Genomic DNA, 24,607 nt, shown 5'->3' with positions numbered 1-24,607 from the left:
TTTCACTACGAAAACACACTACTTTAGTGTTCTTCGGAGAAAAGCGAGATACTCGAAGGTATGACAACACCGTATGAAGTGTACATTGGTTAGATGGCTCAAGATTACACACATTAAACACATCTCGTTCGTACAGGAACAATATAAAGGAGATTGCGGCACTTTAAATATGCCTCGCTGTCTGAGTTCAAGCTGAAACAACAGCCTGTCTAATCATATAAATGGCCTTATTCCATCTCTGACTCTTTCTATATGTATGAACTGGAGACAGGAAGGGAAGACTTCAGGTGCAGCAATGCACTCATGATAAATAGGGTTGCTTGTGCATCATCAACAGACAGAAAAGCGAAAGAGAAATGGGAAAGGTGGGAGGAACAGAACAGATAGTGAGCAGACATGTTTCTGGCGGTGCTGCCATTGTAGAGGAGTGTTGAGAGCATGGCTCATCTTTTGCCCCTGCTTCCATTTTTCCATGTCCTCTTGTTTTTCTCAAGTAGTGCTGTGCAATATCCCCTCTGACAACTCTGTGCTACTCTCTTTTTGAATTTTTCATATTTCCCAGGTGATCACTTCCACAATCTTTTTCTCTACCCATCCTCCTCTATTCAAGAAGACGTCATGTCTCGTGTGTTCTCAGGGGAGCTCGAGAGAGGAACAGGCATAGATTACTTTACAAAAGCATATTAGAAGCTGTGGCTTATGAGTGTGTGACTGCCTGGGGGACAATTCAACTGGGACACACACATCATACCAAAACCATGAGGACAGGTCAATGGCCTTGCTCACCGACATTCCCCTGGCCTCCCAGGAAAGACAATACTGCATGTACAGATACATAAAAACTGGGATAGTAGTTTGAGGGTTGATACACTGGATTGTAAAACTAAGTAAGGGCGCAATGATATTGTTAGGAGACTGGACAGAGTCAAATTAGACAGAAAGATGTGACCATGGATAATGTCAGCAAACTGAGTGGAACACAAAAGCAACTGTATGGACCAAATAGAAAGGAAGTGGAACAGCCACAAAACTGAAAAGTGCCAAGCCTTCATGAGTAGTTCCCTTCCAGAATCAACCATATCGACAACACCTACTGGGATGAGATGGAAACTAAAAGGACAAAGTTGCCTTCTAGCCAGACACAGGACAGACAGGGAGTCAGCACCAGGACCAACGAGCTTAGCCAGTATGGATGTGAACATCAGAACAGATGACTAACTTCAGGAGAAAAGGAAAGGGACAAGTACTAGTTGTGCATTTGGGATGAGAACGGCACAATGTCTAAGTGAGACCTACAAACAGTGTAGGAGCCAGAGACTGTGCAGGTATACTGATCTCATATAGGAATAAAGAGAGACCAGGACTGAGCCAGCAACAAGGGAATGATTGCTAACCTATGGCTCAGGGTGTGAGGCCTGGAATGGATTTTGGGTTGTGTTTGGTGGGTCCTTCCAGAGCATGGAAAGAAGAGACACAGAACTATGCATAGCATTAAAGTATAACCAGTATGAGTGAGGTAATTGTACCGTGGCTCCCAAGCTGCAAAGTGCTAATGGATATAATTTGAAAAGTTACAGCAACAGAACATGGTGATGACAGCGCATGAAAAAGTGGAGTGGAACTGATGTATAGCGTGGTTATTTAAAGTTAAATCAAAGTGATACGCCGTGCCTCAATGCTGAGCAGGGTTAGAGTATTTGTCAGCGTGGGGGAGGGTTAGGGGATGAATGAGAGAGGATTTGGTGGTAGGATGTTATAGCTAAACAATTTCCACATTGTATATGTATACTAACCCTATAACAGTAAAACTGGACACAGTTAAATGGGATACGCAGACAAGAGGACAGAAGATCTTGAGTTGAAGTCACGAGCAGACTGACAGATAGAGGAAAACTAGAAGATGATGGTTTGTGATGGTCAGAGTCGTTTTAGATGCTCCACGGCATCGTGGGACTTAAGCAAAACAGCAAAACCACTTACATCTCAGCCTGGAAACTGATTTGTAATAGTGAAATAAAACCCACTTCCAAGTAACCATTAAAGAAATACAACCCTTTTCCTTATCAGTGTCACTATTATTATAACCCCAAAATGTAATTAGGAGTGTTTGCTACAATTTGCTGAGGCGGACACATTGGCAAGCTTTTAATCGTCAAGCTCAAAGTTAGCTGAGTGTTTTTGGCAAAGCTGCACTATTTCTTATTTATCTAGTTTCACAAATCATGTTCATCTTGAGAACACATATTTCATATACCACAAACACATGATGGAATAACACATGACAGAACTATCTTGGAATCGCATTCTTCATCTATGATGACATTTGGCCCATTCGGACAATTTTTCATCCAAAATATCCTTGAAAATACCGAGGTCATTTTGACTCACTGCAGGAATTAAATGTGGTGTTCACTGTGCTGATATGCCAGATTGCCACTCACGCACTGCGTGTGTGTGCGTGCGTCTGTAAGCAAGAGTGAGGTAAGAGCACAGATTAACCATGGTCGATGATTAATACAACTTGACTTACTGACTTACTGCGAGCAATTATGGCCATGTCTTTTCTCAAGCTTGACTTTCTCACACTCGCTGTGGAACGCATGGGGGTCCTGAAACATGTGTGCACCAAACACACACATATGCCACAGATCGCCAGCCCACCCTCCACTCAACCTCAAAACCACAAAGGGTTAAATATAATCAATCTTCTTTAACAATGCTGTCAGGGCACTGTCTGAGAACACTGACAGAAACACACAGATACCCGCTGCACAATGATGTGTCTGGTGTGTGTGTGTATACACACCTCTTACAACTTTTGCACAGAAATTGTGTGTGAGCCATTCTTTTTACACATATGTACTGTACGTATGTATGCAGTATGTGTGTATTCAGGTGTCCATTTATATAAGGTTCAGAGTGTGTGTGCTCACTGTTTCCATAATTCTGCACAATGTTAACGCTCTGCGTTCCAAAGTAAATATCTTAATCATGTGTTCCTGTCTTTTATGACGACCGCTGATGTCCAAAAGATTTGTGTGCAGGAGCATGCATGTGTGCATGGCTCTATTCAAAATCAACCAAAACAAGTCTGTCGGTCATCAGACATTTCATTAAGTATGGGCTATGTATGCTTGCTCGGGTGTGCGTGTGCGCATGTTACCTGAGGGGATTTGTGGGATCTCCAGCTGTACTGGTGGCTATGGAGGCTGGCCAGGAGCACGTTCTCATCAGTGTCCACCTGACCAAAGCGCAGTGTCTCATGCGTATCATTACAAATAACATAGTGGCTGTAGAGCAGCTCCTCAGCCTCTGCGTTTCCATTCTGGCAGAAAAAAAGAGAGAGATGAGCGGATGAGGTGGGAGGACAAAGAAGAAAGGAGAAGGAAGAGGAAGGACATTTAAAAAAATGCATTTATTTTGGAAGTTTGCATTTGTTGTGGGTGTCAAAACACATATACATGTGTCAACAATGCATGCATTTATAGACTTAACAATGAAGAAGGAAATTAGTGATATTATCAGAGGAGACAACAACATTTTAAATGGGGAGTGGTTCATCATAGCCTGACAGGTATTCCAGCTGGACCAATCTGACCTCTGACCTCTCCAGGAGGCCCGTCACTTTATCAATCCCTTAAATTTTTAAAAATCCTTTTTTTGAACAGCTAAATGCTGCCAGTTTGCACCTCCTGGAAACTAAGTGGGCTGATGTGTAGGCATTCCTGTTAGTAAGTATCATCCCTATACTGTGTGTGTGTTGGAGGAAACAATATGATGGAGTCTGGCCCACCTACAACACTGAACCGCACAGAAATTCTTGCGAGTCATACAGGGATGCTGTCCACTCATACGTCACCTTGCATGCAAGAAGGGAGAGCTCACTGTCTGCTATTGAAAACAATGGTTTAACCAAGAGAGAGAGAGAGAGTGGGGTGTTTCTCCTGCATTCAGGAATTCAAGCACATTCAAAACAGCACAAACTATGGCTCTGAGCTGGATAGGGAACGCTTGGGTGCAAGGGTAAGCTTTACTTGAGTTCTTTCCAAAGGCTCTTAGGGCTCTGATGGGATCTCTTCTGCACACTCCTCCTTGATTCTTGACGCACATGAATGTAGTTCAGACAACTTCTCAATAACTCCTCAAGTACCCCAACAAAGAGGGACCTCAGCCTGCTGTATACTTTTAAATGGCTTGGGGGTGGGTGGGGGGGAGAGTGATGGTTGATGGTTAAAAGAGGCTGGCAGTAAAATCTCAGAGTTTCACTGCCAAGCACGTTCAGGGTCCTGGGGTTGTTGATGCTATTGAAAACGGATGGGAAAGTTTACACCATTAAAAGAACACTTGATGATAGATGTGTGTGTGAGAGAGGTAGAGAGAGCAAAATATAGATGGGACAGCTGCAGCAGTGGCTTTAAATCCATTTCCAGTTTTATAGTGGAACACTATCTGTGCTCCCTTTCCAATGTGACACTGCGATTTACAAACTTCCTGCTGCCATCTTAAGATGCCATTGCTAAGCCCGCTCTTTGAAGGTATCGTCTTTCTCCTCTGATTCACAAGGCAACGCGATACAGACATCAGAAAAGCTTCCTCCGGTAATCATATTCACTCGCTGACTGTCTCCGAGTTAAACGGACAAATATAAAGACAAAGATATTTAAACAGTCAACACGTATATCTTGTTAAAAAGCACAAGATGACAGCTTTTTCAAACATCGTCGACAGTATCAAAGGATCCAGTTTCCATAATCCACCCAGATACAATGACCTAGCTTTCGCAGAGCCTAACCCGGATCTGCACTGCACAATGGCTTACATATAAATAACAAGGTAACAATAAAATGTCTGGAAAACAGATTGTAAATAACGACACCCATTTAAAAGAAACACTCATGAAACAAGACACCTTTGAGGTGATAATGAAACCTGTAAAATGAACATAATGAAACACTTATCAGTTCTAAAATCACCAATATATTTCTGTACACATGACCAGAGCCTAAGAACCAGTAACATGATCTCTGAATCGTTTTCTTTCCGGCTACAAAGACAAGAAGAGAATCGTTCAAATATGGGAAGAACCCCCCCCAAAAAAATGAACAGGGGGAAAATTCCTGTTGTTGTCTCAATTCCACATGTAACAGTCTGTGAATGTTCTGTGAGAAAGCAGAGTGTGTAAATACTACTGGGCTTTTGTGTGGCTTTCCACCAAAGCCACTTCCCTGGGGTTAGGGTCTGAGGGTTAGGGGAGAGCAAAGTCTCATGGTGGAGCTGGGGGCTGAGAATTGAAAATAGAGGGCCATGGGGCCTGAGGTTAGAGTGGTGGGGTGCTGAGGTTTGGGGCACATGGGACTACTGAGTGCAAAGACAAGAGGCAGAAATATGAAGAAAGATAATAAAAAAAATCATGTTTTCCTCATCTTTGGTTCCAAGCAACCAAAAGACTCCAGTACACCTCAGTCTCTTATCTCTTTTATATTAAGACAAAACTCAGTGAAGGCTCAACGGATGTTAGAGCCAACAGCAGCTCGGTTGGGGGTGGGGGGCGAAAGTAAGCCTGCTTACTTGGGGACATGCAGTATTTTGCAACAGCCATAACATACATTCATGTTGATATTAATGAGACGCTATTTGGCCTGTGGACTTGCGATTGCCAGAAATCCTTTGTGATGTTATTATGGAAACAAGAGCACTTCATTTACCATGACTACAACTGTGTATTATTACCGACTATTGCTAAATGAGTGAAAATCACAAACATATACTACACTCGAGTGCTATGCATCTGGAAGTACTCCAGCTGTTCTGGTTGCGGTGGTCTCCTATAACCACGTCTGGGTTATGAGGTTTCAATTGTAGCTGAAGAATCTTCTCTATGTTTCGATGCTAACCCTGCAGGCCACATCACAACAGGCCTGCCTGCCAGCCTTGACACAAGGAAACATGAAAATCACTGAAACAATTACACACATTAGGATACCTCCTTCTGCTGTAGAAGGTCAGACACTCTTAATATTTCTGACTCTTCCTGATTACACTTTAGCTTGGCTCACGTTTTTCCATACATGGACAATATGGGCAAAGAGAATTTCTATCAAATCAAATCTTATGTTATCTTAAAGAATCTTTCCCTACAGTGCAGGATTTCACCAGTCAGAGGGTTAATTGCACCCATAAGTGGTTCTGTCATCAAATACAAGACTTTCTTTCACTGGAAACCCCAAAAATGGAAACAATGCTCCATTATCAAGGAAGTTTTCAAATCTACTGAAGTGGACAAGAACTTTTTTTTTTCAAGAATCTGCCTTTCAAACTTGACCTCTGTTTACCCCCTTACTCCAGAACTACTGTAGCCACATGCAGCACATTTGCCTTATAATTACAGTGTTTTTCCCTTGTGTTCAGCAAAGTGGTGAAGGCTAGAGGTAGTTAAAAGGTTCTGTAGAAGTTACAAGGCTGCTGCTGTGTAGACCAATAAAGACAGCACAGCAAACTTAATCATTTAAGAATGAACGTGTAGATGCAGAGTTCAGTATTTGTATTTGACAAAGTCAATCTTTAAAGCCAACATTTATGTGAGTATGCATTGTAAAGCTCGGTTTGGGGGTTTAAGTCGCTGAGCCAAGATAGCATTCACACAGTCAGTATCAAATGAGGTGCGCCTGAGATCATAAGACCAACTAATAACCCAAGTAATCACGCTTGGCATGTTGGGTAAAGCCCAGCACGGATACCAACATGTCTGTAACACTCCAGTAAAGCTGCAATATGACCTTTCATTCTAATAAGACTAATGCTCTCAAGTCTTATTTATGACTAAAATACTCAGCAGAAATAGGGAACATTAACTAGCTTGTGTTAAATGATGCGATCATGAAGCCATGGGTCAAATATGACCAATAACCTAACACAGTCGGTTAAGCGCTTTCGATGAGTCAGTGATGCCCCTGAGTGAAAACAAAGGTATTAAAGCTGCTACACAGAACAATCATTTAATATTATGTTTCCTATATAGCATGCCTAATTTTATTTTATGCAGGTAAAAAAAACCACAGCTGTTCCTAGGAAAACAAGAACTATTATTTCTTTCACCTGGCAGTGAGTTTTTGCATGCATGTAAAACTATGAGAGTGCCTCATGTCTCCAGAGACCAGTATATGAGTCAGCACAGCGAAGCTGAGCAGAGCAATGATAGAACATACAAAGCCAGGGAAACCAGCATGTGTGTGTGTGGGTTTGTGTGCGTGTGGAATAGACAAGTGGGTGGAGGACTAGGGCCAGATGAAGTCTTGGCAGGTGTCACCACTCAAGTTTTACCATGTTTTAATGGGCATCACTTCACACACAAATATCCTGGCTACCAGAGGCAGTGCTGAGAGCTGGGAACTGAGAGATGACGAGGACCATAGAAGCACTAGAAGCCCAAGAACAGACACACTTAGTCAGAGTTTACAGCAAACAGAAAGGCAGTTCCATCCTGCAAATTTTATTACCACTGGCATCCAACCAAAACCATTCTCATGAAATCTACTTCGTTATTAGTTTGTTTAGCTGATACTCCATCTGGGACAAAGGCATAGTTTCTAAATGTACATGCATTTTCTAGAATTTCCTCTACAGACTGACTAGTCCCTGGCTCTAAATCAAATAACCCTAGGCTAATGTTAGAATCAAACATCAGGGGAAATCCCTTGTTAATGTAAATGTCTGAATGCACCAAACTGCTTAAATACACAAGTGAAAAAATCATCCTCCAACATGTTCTAACCAAAGCCATCGTATCACTAAATGTTACATCCTGGTAGGCTGTGGGAGTGTGTGGGCGTGGTGTTGTCTTCTCCCTCTCCTCCTCCTTCGTTCTGGCCCCTCCCTCTGCCCCTGCCTTCTCCTTTAGGTCACACCTGCTGCTCATCTGCTCTCGTTACAACCAATTACTCTCAGGGGTGATAGAAGCTGGAGAAGAGCAGTGTGGAGGAGAAGGGAGAGGTTTCTGGTGGATTTCCTCTGTGCTGGTCAGAGTGTGCTACTGGCTTAGGTGTAGGACAGCCTGCTGCGTGTGGCCAGCCGTCTGGTGTGTGGCTCTTTGTGAGTAGTGTTTAACTGAGCAGTGATTGCCCATGAGTGACGGCGGCCTTCATTAGTTTGTGTGGCCTGCCTGGATATTGTTTGCTAGCAGCGTTGCTGTCTCTTTCTGTTGAAGCCTTATTGTTGCTTTCTTTGTTGAAGTGGTCATTACCACTTTGGGTTGACCTCCCTGATTTCTCATTAAAGCAGCGGTGCTGTCTCCTTTTGTTCTTGCCATTTGTATGATTATTGAGGTGTTTGCCTACAATAAAGATCTATTTTATGTTAAATACCTCTGCCTGGCGTTCTTTTCATTCCACCTGGATCTAACTGTTACTGTCCCCCACCCTCATCGCCTAGACTTTTAAGTGGGGACGTAACACTAATCCTTTGGTCGCAGCCACTTCCTCTTGCAGTGATGAAATTTTGACTATAAAAAGAAAATGTAACCTCTTTTGCTTTCAACATTAGCTTTAAGTACATTAGACGAGACACTGAATGATAACTTCTGCTTTAAGAACCCTCAGAATTACACAATATTTTTAATCACCAAAAGCAATATCAATAATCTATAATCGACAATTTAGCTGACTTTTTAATTGATTCTTATTTTATTCTTTGGAATATGTCTGTTATGCAGCTGAAATATCTGGTGTAGTATATGAGGAGTGTTGCAGTTACCTGTTGCCAGCTTTGCAGGGCAGTGTCTACAGTGTGGATGGCATACTGGCTGACATTAAGTGCCACTGGATCCACAAACACATTCACATCAAAAGAGGTGTTTTGGGGGCAACAGGTTGCTGTAGCCTGGGCCTGAAATACAAATGAATATCAACGTTTGGGGAAAAAAAAACTTTTGTAAAGACGGAAGAACTATGTAAAAAGCTGAGCTCAACCTGTAATAGACACGGCTGTAGAAGCTGAAGGTGTGTTAAGTTTCGGTACTCCAACAGCTTGCAATCTAGCTGAGAGGAAAAACTGAACTCCTGACAATGACGTGGTCCGTAGCTCCACTGTCGCAAGAAGACTCGTGGCTGCCGAGCACCTATCCCCATGAACTCTTGCTCTTGAGGTAACTTCCGGTCTGGCAGGAAGGGATGAAGCTGTCGAGATGGAGCTGGAGGAATGAGAAACATAATTTTTTTTTACTTAATATACTGAAACAAGTAACAAAGATTAAACATAAAATGGATTAATGTAAATCAAATCCACATGTGAACAGATGTGAGTTTTAAACAAGAGGTCAATTAATTCCATTAAGCAAAAGGACACTTAAGCTGTCAATCAAACAGAGGGCTGCTAACAGATGATATCTGAGTGTACTTTACTGCTACCATGAGAGATCGAACACAGAACAAGAAAAGGTAGAGTTTTTTGGAAGTCAACTTCTCGAACACCTAGGTAATCCCTCTTACTAAACCCAATATACTTCAGACTTGGAAGAGATTTTGTTTTGATATATTACAAATCTTACCTGTACCCAGCTGTTCTAGGTGATGACAGAGGTGAACTTCCAGGTGTGCTAGTTGCAGGCACACACCCAGGGACGGGACGAACCAGGGTGCAAAACACGAGTCCACTCGGGTACAGGCTGCCAGTGCAATCGGAGAGACCAGCTGATCGCAGGGTAACTGGGACCCACACTCACTATCCGAACTGGAAGGGAAATGTTGATAGAGAAAGCCGACAATATTTACAAACGATCATTAAAGAGACTGCAATAAATGAGGAAAATTTTAAACTGACAGCGCCCTGTGAATATAAAATGATTCCATACGGAAATAATATCGAGAAAAATATCCTAATATATGACTGGGATTCAGTACTTGACAGTTTTAAAGAAAACAGTAAATGATTTTCTATCAAACTTTGTTTTTTTTAAATAACAAAAGCAATGGCCCAGCTGTGAAATAATGGTCACAAAAAAAAAGAAAAAAAAAGGAAAATCAATGGACTTATTAAAATAATCTGATTCTTATTAAGAGTGGAATGCTTTTGTGTTTGTGTACAAATTGTGTGACATCCATCTCAGGAAGCACACTGAGACCAGCCATACAGTTACTGAGAATTCAAAAAAAAGAAATGAAATAAGGTGAAATGTGAAAGATCTTCCTCGCTGTTAGGAACATTATTACACATGCAGTTTCCAGGAGAAGCCCTCCGTGGACATTAATTGCATGTCATGGTTGATGATGTTGAATGGAAGGTAATTGAAGTGAATGACCATTTGCTCTGTAATTTGCTGCTACCATGATCCACCATAAAAACTCCAGCAGGAAACGCTCAAGACCTGAAAAATGCTGGTGCAAGCAGAGCACTCCTTAAAAAGATAAGCATCATATGTTGACAATTTTCATTACTTCCAGTTGGCAGGGCAGCCAAGTTATTTTTCTGGTGGAAACTAAAGTAAGGCAGATGAAACGAGGGAGTAAGGAAAGGGGGATCAATTTTGATCAAAAAAGACAAATAATTTAAACATAAAGGAAATGTAGTGTTCGGAATATGATTGTAATGAAATACAGATGTATATTTTGCTTTACACAGTATCTGGTCCTGAAGATTTTTTCTGTTGCTTTTCTTACATGTTTTCTTATTCCTTGCTCTCTGTTTTGCTCGAGCTCTCTAAGCCACACAGAATGTGGGCTCGGCAACGCTCTTCCGCTAAAAGTTCCCTAAATCCCAGATGGAAGTAAATAAGGGGAGAGAAAAAGAAAAAAAGATTAAAAGAAGGAAGGAAAGAAAAAAGAACAAAAAGAAAAATCGATGAAGGTCGGAAGATGTAACAGTAATGAAAAGAGGAAGCAGTGGCAGGGAGTAAAAGCACGCTCTTTGGGGTGCTATAGTATCTTGCAAGCCTCGTCCAACTCATCCCATCCTAGCTCAACCCTGCCCAGCCCAGGCCAGGCCAGGCCTAAGAACTTATGAGCCAAAGGGGGCCTGACTACTCTCGCTTCCCGTGAGCTTCCCCCGATTAGATACACTCAAGGTAAGCAGGAAGGAATCCGGATGGGCCCTGACAGGCACTTGGTGTGCTGGGAAATCTCATTAGGCCGATCTGAACGCCTTCCAAGCCCGCTCCCTGCTCCTGCACACCAGATGTGGGGCGAGGGATACATTCTACTTCTTTGTGCTCAGCAGCCTGGGTGCACTCTCCTTCTGTTTTTTCTCAAACAGGACGGCACACGGTCTGTAGGTTCACACACATACCAGTGTGTAGACATAAACACGCTCTCATATGGACAGTTAAAGCAAAATTTCCTCACCTCTGTTCATCTCCATCTCCATTATGATTGAGTACTATCCTCCACAGGTCTGAGGCCACCAGCTCCTTCTGCTGGTTGGTGAGGCTGAGGCTGGGCAACTGCAGCTGGCAGGCACAGCTCTCTGATAGGCTGAACTCCCGATATGGAACAAAGGTTTGCTGGAGCTCATCCCAGTACTCTAGACTGCATGGTACCTGAAAGCAAAGTAAGTAAAAAATATAGTAAATATATGTAATTATATATATATATATGTGTGTGTGTGTGTGTGTGTGTATCGTAGCGCTTGTAGAAATTGAGATTTCTGGAACTTTCTGGACTCTTTAATCATTCTTTGCTTCCTGTTGCCCCCATACAGCCAGCCTGCATGTACTACTCACAAATTAAAACTATCGCAGGTAGTTCAGAGCTTTGACAAAACTGTGAGGAAACACATTTCACAATGACATCATGAGGACCTATATAACCAACAAGGCTTTTTCGAAACCCTCTGGGTTTCCTTATAGCATTACAGTTATACTAAGCAATTTTCTGTTAAAAATACTAACTTAATTTCTTATTGTGGCTATTGAATTTGGGCACACAATCAAGTGAGACCTTGTTATATATACTTTTTTCCATTGCAGATGAATGGGTGTTTATTTATACAGTGCCAGATCACAATAACAGTCGCCTCAAGGTGCTTTATATTGTAAGGTAGACCCTTCAATAATACATACAGAAAAAACAGTCATATGACCCCCTATGAGCAAGCACTTTGGTGACAGTGGGAAGGGAAAAACTCCCTTTCAACAGGAAGAAACTTCTGGCAGAACCAGGCTCAGGGAGGGGCGGGGCCATCTGCCAGGACCAGTTGGGGTGAGAGAAGGAAGACGGGACAAAAGACATGCTGTGGACGAGACCCAGAGATTATGACTGAGGGTTAACAGTTTAATCTCTTGGTATTTGTTAAGCATTACACAGTTGGCTCCTAAATCCCTACACACACTAGCTGTTTTTCATACTTTTGGGAAAGTTTAGTCTGCTATTATGGAACAGAACAGTTGGAATTTAGGATAAAACATCCTTGATTTAGTTATGTACTATAATAGAGTATGGAATGAACTATAGGTGAATGAAATGTACATTGCTGGGTTAAGCGGTCCCAATAGATACAGCCACGCCCAGACTTAAACTAATTAATCATTTGCTGTGAGATAACAGGTAACATTTCTGTTCTGTGGATCCCCTAGCTGCGCATTAAGCTACGGTAGTCTGCTAATCATTAACCATTGATTCTTTACTGACCCTTAAAAGACATGGGGAATCCCCATCTCAGAGAACAAATGAGCAAGTGATTTTTTTTTATGGCATGTGCATTTCAACCTTGAATTTTACTCACTTCAGACACAACCGATCTTTAATCTCTCGTCTAGTTGGAAAAAATGACAGCGCTTTGACCACAGACCACCAACACAGCAAGCTGACAACTCATCTCCATAACAACATTTCATGACCACAGCATAACTAAACACCCAGCAACAGCATGCTGCAAGACGGCCATTAGCATTGAAGTCCTGGAGCCGTTTCTCACACTGAATAACAATCAGTTTTTGAGTGTTTTCACATTGAGTATCATTGATGTGATGACTGGTAGGGTTCCATTCATTCCTCTCACACTGTACCAAAATTAACATAAAGGTGTCTGGTACCCTCAGCGAAACCAAGCACCTGCAGATATTGGCTACTGATGGATCAGTAGTGGCAGTGCACTGAACGTGAACACAACTGAGGAATGCGTGTGTATGCTTTGGGTGCATTAGTACTGTCGGTGTGCATATGTCACATAAGACAGTCCACTTGTTTACCGGAGGCATGAAACTCCTGAGACAATTACCAAACTCCTGGAACTGTCAGCAAGTTTGTGTGTGTCAGAAACCTTGTGCTCACAAAATGTGTGCATGCATCCATATATTCATGTGCAGGGCTGTACTGTTACAGAGGAATGGATGAGGTAACTGTAGCTTACATCATATAATCAATGTCACACAGGTTTTCCTGGAATCAACTTCTCATAATTGCACCTGACAGAGTTGTGCACCCGCAACCCCCAACGCTGAGCCACTGGAGCGGAAACTCGCTGAATCTCCACTGAGAATTCCCTGAAATGCATTGCTAAAACACCAGGCGTGCTTTTTTTTCACCTGTGATATTTTATACACATGACGGCATGCAGAAAGGGATATATGAGGTGTATATATATGGTACAGTAGAATACATTTGAATGGTTGAATGTACGTCATGTTCCCCTTCACTTGTGGTGCAACTTTGGAGGAACGTCGAGATGAAATCGATAACCAAATCCAAAAATGTCAGAATGACGGAAAGAGGAAAAAAGGAGTTTTCTTAATGTGTAAGTTGAACATCTGGCACTTGCTTTCAGGAGGAGAAGGCACCTATGTATAATTCAAGTGGATTGTGTATATGTGTTCAAGAAGAAAACGATGTATAATTGTACATATGAAAGAGAATATGCATGTATACGTATGTGTATACACAGGTGTGCGTATGTATGTGAGCGTATCATACAGTCTGGGCAGTGTCAGTTTCCGCTGCCTGATTGTGTGTGTATCTTATCTGATAAACAACATGTAACCCTGAATAGCTGACATTCCCTTGGCTGCATGAGTCGAGATTGTGTTTTCCACAAGAACTCGACAGAGTAGGCCTGGCACCACGACCGCGGGCAAAACATACGCCAAAAAACGATCTGCTATCCTAAATTCCAACTTAATGTTCCATTTTGGGTTTGCTTTAAATCCGTGAGAAGCTACGGTACTGTGCAAAAGTCTTGAGTCACCCCTCATTTCTTTATATTTTGCTTCCTAGAAACCGCACTTTCTTGTAGTTATTTAAGATGATCTTGAGAAATGGTTCTCTAGTCTTTCTGAGAGACCCGCAAAGTTTGTCCATTTTCTGCTTTTTAAATCATTTTTAGTCCAGTCCTTATGCAGTACCTGACCTTTTATTTTGGGTTGAGACATTTAAGATTGACCCATGAATCACCTAATTATTAAAAGAAAAAGGCAACTGACTCAAATGATGAATCAGTAACAGAAAACTTAACAAGACCATTTTAAATTCTATTTAGGCACTTGGTTTTTTTTATTGCAAAAACACATAATTTGTTTGCATTTCTTTAGTTCAATCTATGAAATATTCTAAAGATAACAAAGTTTGACAGAAATAAAATAATACCACCAATAAGATGAGTGTTGGTAGCTGGAAACTTGGTACATATTCATGGCACATGGTGTGCAGTATGTCCTTAAAACATCTGAGGAAACTGAAGAAATAGAGGATAAGAAAAAAAGAAGAGCCAGGCCTAAGACACTATCTACAGCAGATGAACTGTATCTAAACATTTTCTTGTTAAGAAATAGGGAAAAAAATCTAGCAAAGATCTGAAACAGGACCTGAGAGATGCGTCTGGATTTTCAGTTGATCCATCGACTGTTTGCCAAAATCTCATCAGTAATGGTCTCAGTGGAAGGGTGCAAATCCAGTGAGAAAATGCTAAGGTATGCCACAATACACAAGAGAACTGCACTGAAAATCAGTGGCAACAGGTCTGATGGAGTGATGAATCCAAATTTGAAATTTCTGAGTCAAATCATTGTCAGTATGTAAGGAGGTGGTCAGGCGAGAGGTACAACTGTGAGTGTCTACAGCCATCTGTAAAACACAGGTGGGGGATGTTGAAGGTTGTGTTAAAATTAATGGAAAAGTATCATCTGATTTTGATGTTACTGGAACGTACTCTGATTGGCATCGGTTTCACACTGCCAATGGAGTAAAAGCATACCTGGACAGAACAACACACAGTGAAACCCTATTAGTCATGGGCTGGCCTCCCTAGAGCCTGGAGCCCAATATTATTGAAGCAGTGTGGGATCATGTTGATAGAGAATGGAACAAAAGGCCGCCAAAATCCAAAGAAGACCTCTAAATATCCTTTGTGAAGCCTGGAGAACTATTCCTGAAGACTGCTTAAAGAAATGACAAGAAAACTGCCTCAGAGAGTTCAGACTGTGTGAAACAATAAACATGCTCATACCAAATATTGACTTTCAAGCTTGTTAGACCTGTATAAACTCTGCTTTTGCCTTATACAAAAAAGTGCTGTATTTCCATGTATGTCTGCAGATGTTTCAATAAGTCACTGCAACCATTTCAGATTTTCTTGGCTAAAAAGAAAGAAACGTGACTCAAGACTTAACATGTAGTGCTTAACATGTAGTGTTGTGCAAAAGCACAACACTACATGTTAAGCACTTTTTAAAAACTATTTACAAATGTTATATTCAGAAGTGCTGGCAGCATTGTGCATGTATGGATGATATTTCCATTCATATAATTCACCTTTGTTTCTGAGAACTCAGGACTGTTCTCCACATGATTGTACTTCTCTCAGTCTGACTGCACAACCACAATTTCTCTAAAGGTTAACTAAAGGCAGCCAAACTAAAGCAAATACACAACATACAGAAATTAAGTCAATTTCCATCACCAACCCAGGTGTGATTGCTACAAATTCTCAAGTATGTCTGTGCAACTGAAGACTCCCTCAGCTCGCTCTGAGGCCGTGGCTGCTGACATCCACAGCCATGTCTGCCATTACTTTTATTAACAATATCAACAGAGCTATTAGGTCTTCTGTTATTTCACTGATGCCTATATGTTTAAAAATTCCACTGCTTGCTACCTCTTATCAGCCAGCAGACAAATTGAATTGACATCAGCTTGAACAAATGTTTATTCAAGAGATGTAATAAAAATTGTAATGAAAATGACTCCTGCTATGCTGTCTCAGGTGGGCTGATATATGTTAACATTAATCAGTGTGGAAAATCAGGAATAAGCCCATGCAGAGATCTTCATGCTCACTCTTTTTTTGTGTTTTTACTCTATTCTGCCAAACTCTTATAGGGGGACTGGAGATTTTAGTGGATGAGGTGCAAAAACTCCAGATCAAATTAACCACATGGACAGTCTTTTATTTTTATAGTGCATTAGCTGTGACTAATGCAGGTCCGCTTGAGCACTGTCCTGCTACAATAATAGTTATCTTGGCTAAAATTCCACCTCGCTATTTCTGGGTAAATGTGTCGCTCTGAAGTAAAATACCCAGTTGAGTACCCTGGTTTACCTTCCAACATTTCTATTCATCGGAGAGAACGAGTGCATCGGCGGAAAGGGCGTGTCACAGATGTGAAGCTGATGGTGGACCTGTGTTTCATATAACATTAACAAAAACAAGTTATGGCTGAAGGTTGGTGGCTCAACTCAGGCTGCAGTGTTTTTATGATACCGCTCGCAGGCCAGAGGGGCCACGATGGCATAACGGAGGCCTGCTGGGACATGAAAGGCTATCCCCACAACGCCATGCACGCAAACAGCAGGGGAGCAGATGGTGTGATTTTTTTAATAAAGTCAGAGTAATTTGGGCAACTTCCTTCAACAGAGAGTGGATGATCACAGTAACACAATTGCATATTGTGAAAAGTCGGCATGGACAAAAGGCAATTGAATGAGACAAGACTCTGTTACATTTACTTTACTGGATGCTGTGTCTGAACTCGAACTTTTATTCTCTGCTTTAACACGCTCCATCTCCTCCAGCTCCCCTGAGCTGGGGTCAAGCTGAATCATAGCTCCTGTGTTTGCTCCATGGTTCCCAGGCCCCACAGAAGCAGGAGGAGGGGAACACGAACAGGATGGACAGAAAAGAGAGCAAGACGAACACCTGCTTATGATTCAGAGAACTGACTGCATGTAACAAGAAGGTGACAATGAGTCACCTTTCTCTCTTATCATCGGTTCATTGCTTCGGCACTCTACAGGTGGGAACCTGTGGATGCTCCATTAGGGATCAGATGCTTTTCAGCGGCAAGAGTCCCCCCCCAACCAACCACCAAATTCTGACATTGCTCCCCTTCAACCGTACGTAAAAACAGCTCAGGCAGCAATTTGACTTTGAGTAATGGAAGGAGGTTTGAATTCCCCCTCTGAGATACTGGAACCAGTTGGGAAACCACAACTATTTAAATGCAGGAAATCTTGATTTTATAAAATGTTAATATGATCTGCTCTGGGGACAAGCGAGCAGCAAGGCTCAGAGCAGGAGCCCCCCCCCCCGCCAGTACAACCCTTCATTTATTCTGAAGAGCAGGGGAAAGTGGGGAAGGACTAAAGGAAAGGAGCAAGGGGGGAGTGTGACAAAAGGGGGGGGGGGGGGGGGGGGTAGTGAGAAAAACCGATCGGAAAACCTATTTTTATTTTGTTTACATGCAGTCCTCTGTCCACCTGCTATGTTTAAAAAAAAGAATTACTTCATAAATGACAGAGAGGAATGAAGACAGCTTAATGCTGACTATCACTCGCCCTTAACTACTTATTTCTTTTCTTTCCCTATGCCTCTCACTTTCCATTTCTCAAAATCTATCAGCCTCCATCTCTGCATAGCCACATGGTAATTTTAGAGGCCTGAGAAATTATGACTGCCTTCTCCCTCTCTCTTTCTCTCTCCTCAGTCTTGATGTAAAGTAAATGAAATTCCTTTGGAATACAAACTAAGCCATTACTGTGTTTTGGAGTTTTATGGCTGCATTTCCGTTCCCCTCAGCTGGACTTTCTTTCTGGTCCTGGGAGGAATTAAAAAAGCGAATTAAACGAGACTGCTGATGTTTCCTAAAAGGCAACGCGTTACCATTATGTCACTGGGGCTACAATCAATCAAACCTGGGACTGCAATAACTTTGGCTGATGACCAAGAACTTCAGTTAAAATAATAACCGTAAATGTAATTTATCTGTAAACAGATATCCAATATCTTAGAATTACTTTCACGTCTAGTTTAGCAACAACATATTTAGCAGTGTTCAAAAACGTACAGGAATAGCGTTTAACACCGAATTTAAATCAGTTTAAACAAACAAACAAACACATTGTGTGTTATGTCCTACATTTGTACTACTACCAGCAGCCAGACCCATTGCTCTATGAACATGCTGCAGCATAGTTTACATGGATGACACAAAAACAGCAGAGAGACTCATTGCTTACTTTTTGATCCTTTACAGCTGGCTCAGCAGTTTTACAAGTTCTAGTCCTTTCTAATAGAAGACAACTAATGTTGCACAATGTGCTTTATAGATTTCTCTAACTTGTCAAATGCAATGGCTTCCATTGCTTTTCTCTGCAGATGCTGCATCAAATCCCCACATGAAGGAGTTTTAACAACAGTTGTGTGCTTGGGGCCTCCTCTTTTCACCACTATCCCTGCAGTAGCCTCAACACCTGATTCCTTTTAACAGACTTGTCAGAAGAGATAGGACCATGCCACATGACAGGGGAAGAGGAGCAGAGTGGAAGATGTGGAAACCATATGTTCATCAACCACTGGTTCCATAACTCCTGCTGTGTAATACACACAACTCTAATACACATGTCTGTAGTCACAGGCATTATCTTTTACGTACTGGCACAGGCATATGTAGTAATGCAGACGTAAATGCATGCTTCTTATTGACATCATGCATTTTCTGTGCACAGGACACATATGTGTAATAGTAACACGCATTATATTGCAGAGTATACATCAGGAAGGACGTACAGTTCATTTTTGCCTGCCTGTCATTTCCAGCAGCTGCTAAATAATCAACATCCTCTTCCTTGGAGTAGAGAAAGTGTAGCATTGTCACACAGATCCTCTCACACTGAGGCTTCTGTAGGCATTATCAGAACTGCAGAAGACACCACCCCCTCTATGGTCATATATATATATATTTCTTTAACCCCCTTTCACTCAATATTATTTCCTATTCCTCCACCCACAATAACCCCTCCCCCCAATCCCAACTCTATCATCACATCTTCCTCCAACTCTCTCTCCTCTACACACATCAGCTCCCTCTAATTCTCTACTGTAACTCAATATGTGGCCAATCAGCTCGAGGGTTTGCTCAGGAGTTTTGCTCATTACAGACTTTACAGCTGTGGGGCCTCGCTGAAAGTCTGACATCTGCAGCACCTTCCAAAATCTTTCCTCTCCTGGGCCAGCACACATAAACAGACAGAATCGGTACTGTAGGTGAAATGGCTATGGGAGTTCAGGAAAGAATGTGAAAGATAAAGAGAGGAGATGGGGAGATGAGAAACCTATGCTGCAGCCGGAGAAAAATAGGAGAAGGAAAAGACGAGGGCATCCAAGCCCAAAGCTTCAAACTGAATAAAAAAGCTAAAAGCCAGTTGGGAATTATTTTGTCATAGTAAAACTTTGTACACTTACAATGTTATAGCCATCAAGAACTAATGCTAAACTGTTGTTACAATAATGTAATCTTTGATCGGCTGTCTGTATTTATGTACTTGACCCATCCTTGCATCATATTTTGAGAATCTAGTGGTAGATCATTTATCAGTCGCTATACAGCTGCTTCTCAGTCACACAATTGAATTTAAAACCACAATAACAAGGCCATTCAAATAAAATCAGACCAAACACAGATGGCTTTGACTTGGCTAAGAAGAGAGGGTGACAAAACATGTTTTGCATGTTCTGTTCCCACAAATTCTATTCCTAAAGGAATGGTCAAAAATATAAATCCAACCGACTGTTGCAATGACACTATCAGGCACTAACAAATGTCATATTTCTGTTTCAAGAAAAAAAAAGAGAATATGGAGGAGGATGCAAAAGACCACAATTTGGGATGAATCTTTTCTTTAAGAATGAAAAGTTGGAAAGAGAGGATGGGGAAAGAGAGGATGGGGAAAGAGAGGATGGGGAAATGAGTGATAGGAGGAAAAGTGGGATGTCCTGTCCCCCACTGAGGCCCCGAAGGCTCGGTAGCTACTGCACCCTGCCAAAATATAACCTCATCTGTGCTTTGAGACACCTGGCTATTCACACCAGAGCATGCACGATGACTTCCACAGCTGTCTGACCATGTATTACATGTTTGGAAAGACAGCAGGGGTCTCTGTCATTCAATAACATGCAGTGTATAGGAGTTCTCATGACTCATGTCAAGGGAATTACAACACCCCCCCCCCCGGTCCAGCTCTACGACGCTTTATTTCCCTTTTAGTGCAGGTGATGTTAAGTAAAGACTACTGGCAGAGGTGTGTGGATTCTCTCCTAATCTTGCATCTTTGTATGTGACTATAGCATCTGCACAATGAGCTGGACCATGGATTGGTTAATGCATTACTGTTCTTTGCTTTTTTGGAGTTTTGGAGTAAAGGCAGACATATAAGACATATACTCTCTATATACTATGGAAGGGACATAATATAACATAACATAAGATGAACGGCTATGAAAAGAGAATGCAAATACTAAGTGCCTTATACCCGCATTCTCTCTAATGGCCACCAGGGGGTAAAGCCTGTAGTTGAAAAAATATTTCTGGTCCTGTAGAAGTCTCTAGGAAAATGTCACTTGCACCGACCTCTGTGAAAAACCTTTCCTGGTGGGTTTGTGGGCTCATTGGATGCCTATTTTGAAAACTTTGGTTATTCTAAGTATTACGCAAAAGGCTATCTTTTTGATTGAGAACGTTACTCGTCAGATCTGTTTTCAGACCCCGGACGTCATTTTCTACCTGCAAGACATCTCCCAGGTCTGCAGTGCTGATCTCAGGGTCTTCTGTGGTGTTGAAGGGAACAGGTGTTATCCTGACAAAGGTAAGGACACGAGGTTCTGGGTATCTCCACAACATCACCCCTGGGGTATCGTCTGTCTCGCTGTAAAACACCACCTCATGTGGACCTGGCAGTCTCTGTGAAGCTGCGAGGAAAGAAAACAAAACAAAACAAAACAAAACAGGATTTTATTTAATTTGTCAGTGATTTTCTGTTGTGGTTATACTTCAGAGCAAGACTTACAGACTAAAAAGAGAAAACACATGACGAGTAACAGAAAAAAAGTGGCAGAACTAAAACAGCAAAAAGTAAACAAAGGGCAGAAATTGATTCTGGGGCAAAAACCCGCTGACACACTGAACTGAACAGAAATCCGGTTTAATTATAAGAGTGGCCTCTTTCCCCCCTGAGATATAGGTTAAAAAAAGCATTCTTTGCACTTTTTCTCCTTTTGGTTCAAAGGGACTATATTTAACTTGCATCCATGTTTTGTGTAGCAATGTTTGCATGGTTATTTGTACTATGGTATCTGAAACTACCAAAACAATTTTGCCTCAGAAATTGCTGTGGATGTTTCCATGCTTTCTGAGTGTTTATATGCATAAGGAGCCCTTCATAAACATAGTGGCTAAGTAAACATTTTTGCTATTGAGTAAACGGCCATTGATTGAACCACGCCAAGCACCTGCAAAAGCTGGAGAACGCTGGATCTAAACCTCTGAGTGGTGTTTTGACTCACTTTGTGGCTGCTGCTTGGGATTCAAGTCCTTTGGAAAAATGTTTATTTAAAAAAAAAAAACAGTCAAGCAGAGAATTTCTGCTTTGTTTGGTTCCAGGGCTTCACAAGTTGAAACTTTTGGTTTTGTATAAAACCATTTCTTGTCTGTGCTCTCTTAGAGGTGGACAGCATATTGTTCTCCAACAAAAAGGGCAGATGAAAGAACAGGCAGATACATTCATGAGGTTTTGCTTTCAACTGAGAGAAAGTGGGTTAGAGACTCATTCTGCCCTCGTTTCCACCAAGCTTTCATTTACTCTTCCTGTCCATCTACCCCATCTATCCCTGTCAGACCTGGGGAGCGGCACTTCCTGGTCTCTTTGCTCTGGGGCCCAGTTGGACAACATGTTGCAGACAGATTGTCCTCTTGGTTCTAGTTCACTACTGTACTTTTTTTTTCTGCTTCAGCCAGAATATTAAATGCATCAAAGACCAGTTGAACAGTGCAACAAACAAAGACTCAACCACAGCTGTGGACGGTTGGTCTACAGCGAGAGAGAAGTTTGATCCTCTGTGTATAATGTTGCTGTGTGTGTCTAAAGGACAGCGCACACAAAGCACAAAGAGAGGGAATAAACACCATGTTACTCAGAGTGGAAACAGGCAGACATGTCTGATGAAACTTCTTTTCACACAGGGCTTTGATCTGACTTTGATTTAAGTCGATGTGTATCTTAAGTGACATCTCACTTTGTCACAAAAGCTCTTTTTTTTAGTTTGTCCAACTCACTTACACGAATATATGAATAAACAGCCATTGTTACTGTTTATCCTATGGACCGAAAGTTATCAAGAAACAATTACTACTATTATTATTACATTTCAATCTCTGTTCTATGAGCCGCACATCATCTCTACATCAGATCAACATACAGCACATTGACATTCACCTGAGTCCTGGATATACTGGAAACGTCCTGTGCGTAAGTCATCTGAGCTGTGCTCTGTCCGAGGAGAGGGAGAGCCTGGAGACGGAGGTGGCTGGGTGTGGCAGGCCTTGCCTTTAGCACAGCTTTCAGCTGAATCCCCTTTCTGCAGGTGGAAGTAGGCACGGAGGTGCTCCTCTATCAGCTTCAGGCAGTTCAGGTGTTCCTGGCCCCAAAAGACCTGTTGTTGGGACAGAACAAAAAAGGTGAGATGACTGGGAGAAAGGATTAAAAGAGTAAAAGGGGAGTATAAGGAGCTCCAAATAGGGAAAAGTCGAAAGAAGTTAAATAACAGATGGGCATGAGGATAAGGCTACATGTTACAGACTTCTGGCTCTTCCTTGAAAAGCTGCATCAACACTTTCTTTTCCAAAACAGGAAGAGAAGGAGTCAGGATTACCCTCATCATAACCCATTCACAACCTTACCAACATTACCCAACACAACCTTACGTCTTCCCCACTTATCCGCGGCATTCCCCTTCCCCTGTTCCATCAAAGCAAGTCTGCCTGGGGTTTGGACCAAGGACCAGGAATCTCTGAGTCAAAAACTCTGCACACATGGAGCTGCCCGACTGCTCGGCCGCCGCTCACTAGCTTTGCAAGGGTGGGTTATGACTAAACTCTTAAAAACAGGAAAATTTGGGGATTTTTTTTCCCCCAAAAGTTTTCGGAAAGAGAGCACGAAAAGAAGGAATCTGAGGGAATTCCGGTGGTTTTCGTACAGCACTTGATTAAAACACCACAAATGCCAATATTTGCAGAGGGAAATGTATGATTACGTATTAAGTGTTGAGTTGCGAGTGATGTTTCTGTTTGTGGGCACGCAATAAGAGCATTAGAGAATCATTGAATAAAAGGGGTCAGGGGGTTCCCCCTGAGCGAGTAATGTGGAATAATACACTTGTAATAATGTGCTCAGTCAGTCACATTGAAGAGGGACTTTTCAGTGTGGGCATTATGTAACTTGTGACAGGAAAAAAGCCACACATATTCTCCCCCACTTCCCAGCCTCTATTAATAGCTTTTTAATATTCCACCACTTAACCAGTAGATATGACTCAAATGTACAGTGAAATTACAGCATGTAATTTCTACTGTCATCGCTTCACTCCAAAGAGGACAGAAGCCATGGTGAATTAAAAAGGAATATCAGATTCAAGAGGAGTGTTCAGATTGTGAGAAGCTATGATGTGAGTGGGTGTCAGCATATAAATGCTGTATGGTTTAATTTGGAAACCAATGACAGTTAAGCGGATGTTTTAGTGGGTGGTAGGTCTACCTTGAGATTAAGACTGGTGTTGAGCAGGAAGAAGCTCATTAAAACATTTACAAAGCATTCTTCAGAGAGACTCATTTCCATCAACTATCGCTGTGCCTGATAATTAAACCTATACAAACCTGCAGGAGGCCTCCCTTCAGGTCTAGTAGCAGTTTGGGGGGGCCGGGCTCGGGTCCAGGGCTGCCACTGTGGCGACACCAACGAGCCTCTAAGGAACTGCTGCAGGAAAATGGTCCCAACAGTACACGGCTCCGATCCTTTAGTCCAGTTCTCACCAACACATCTTTTACCTCGAGCAGCACAGAGGCGGCCTGAATGGCATCTTGGAACACAAAAGAAGTAGCAATAAATGTCATGCACAGCACAGGGCAGAACTAAAGAGAGAAAACAGAAGGTAAAGGATAAATGGTTTGTGGGTAAAGTAGAAGCAGGCGCTCAGTAATTCTACAATGGAAAAAAGGACAAAGGTTCAGACAAATGGGGAAAAGTCGAAAACCAATCCTGGTTTCAAAGTGAAATATCGATACCTCTAACGATGTATAAAAACTAACACTGTTCATTTGCAACTGGGCCAGACGAAATTAAAAGACACAAACAACCGAACCTCA

The 24,607-nt window shown here is 41.9% G+C and overlaps 1 protein-coding gene across 4 annotated transcripts in view; it reads right to left on the bottom strand.

Moving 5' to 3' along the window:
* The window catches only part of vps13b (vacuolar protein sorting 13 homolog B), a 297,078-nt gene that overhangs the window by 41,070 nt on the left and 231,401 nt on the right, over positions 1-24,607 (bottom strand). For all 4 annotated transcript variants that reach the window (XM_082550699.1, XM_082550697.1, XM_082550698.1 and 1 more), the window contains 8 exons: positions 24,119-24,321; positions 22,683-22,899; positions 20,975-21,159; positions 11,331-11,524; positions 9,542-9,723; positions 8,964-9,184; positions 8,749-8,880; positions 3,164-3,325 (listed from right to left, as the gene is read on the bottom strand). In XM_082550699.1, the coding sequence (XP_082406825.1) occupies positions 3,164-3,325; positions 8,749-8,880; positions 8,964-9,184; positions 9,542-9,723; positions 11,331-11,524; positions 20,975-21,159; positions 22,683-22,899; positions 24,119-24,321 (1,496 nt within the window). The remainder of the gene's footprint in view (positions 1-3,163; positions 3,326-8,748; positions 8,881-8,963; positions 9,185-9,541; positions 9,724-11,330; positions 11,525-20,974; positions 21,160-22,682; positions 22,900-24,118; positions 24,322-24,607) is intronic.

This window comes from Aulonocara stuartgranti (genome assembly GCF_965226115.1).
Source record: "Aulonocara stuartgranti genome assembly, chromosome: 11".
In the NCBI taxonomy this organism is placed as follows: Eukaryota; Metazoa; Chordata; class Actinopteri; order Cichliformes; family Cichlidae; genus Aulonocara; species Aulonocara stuartgranti.
Note: the sequence above shows the minus strand (reverse complement) of the source record. Positions and strands in the feature narration are given on the sequence as shown.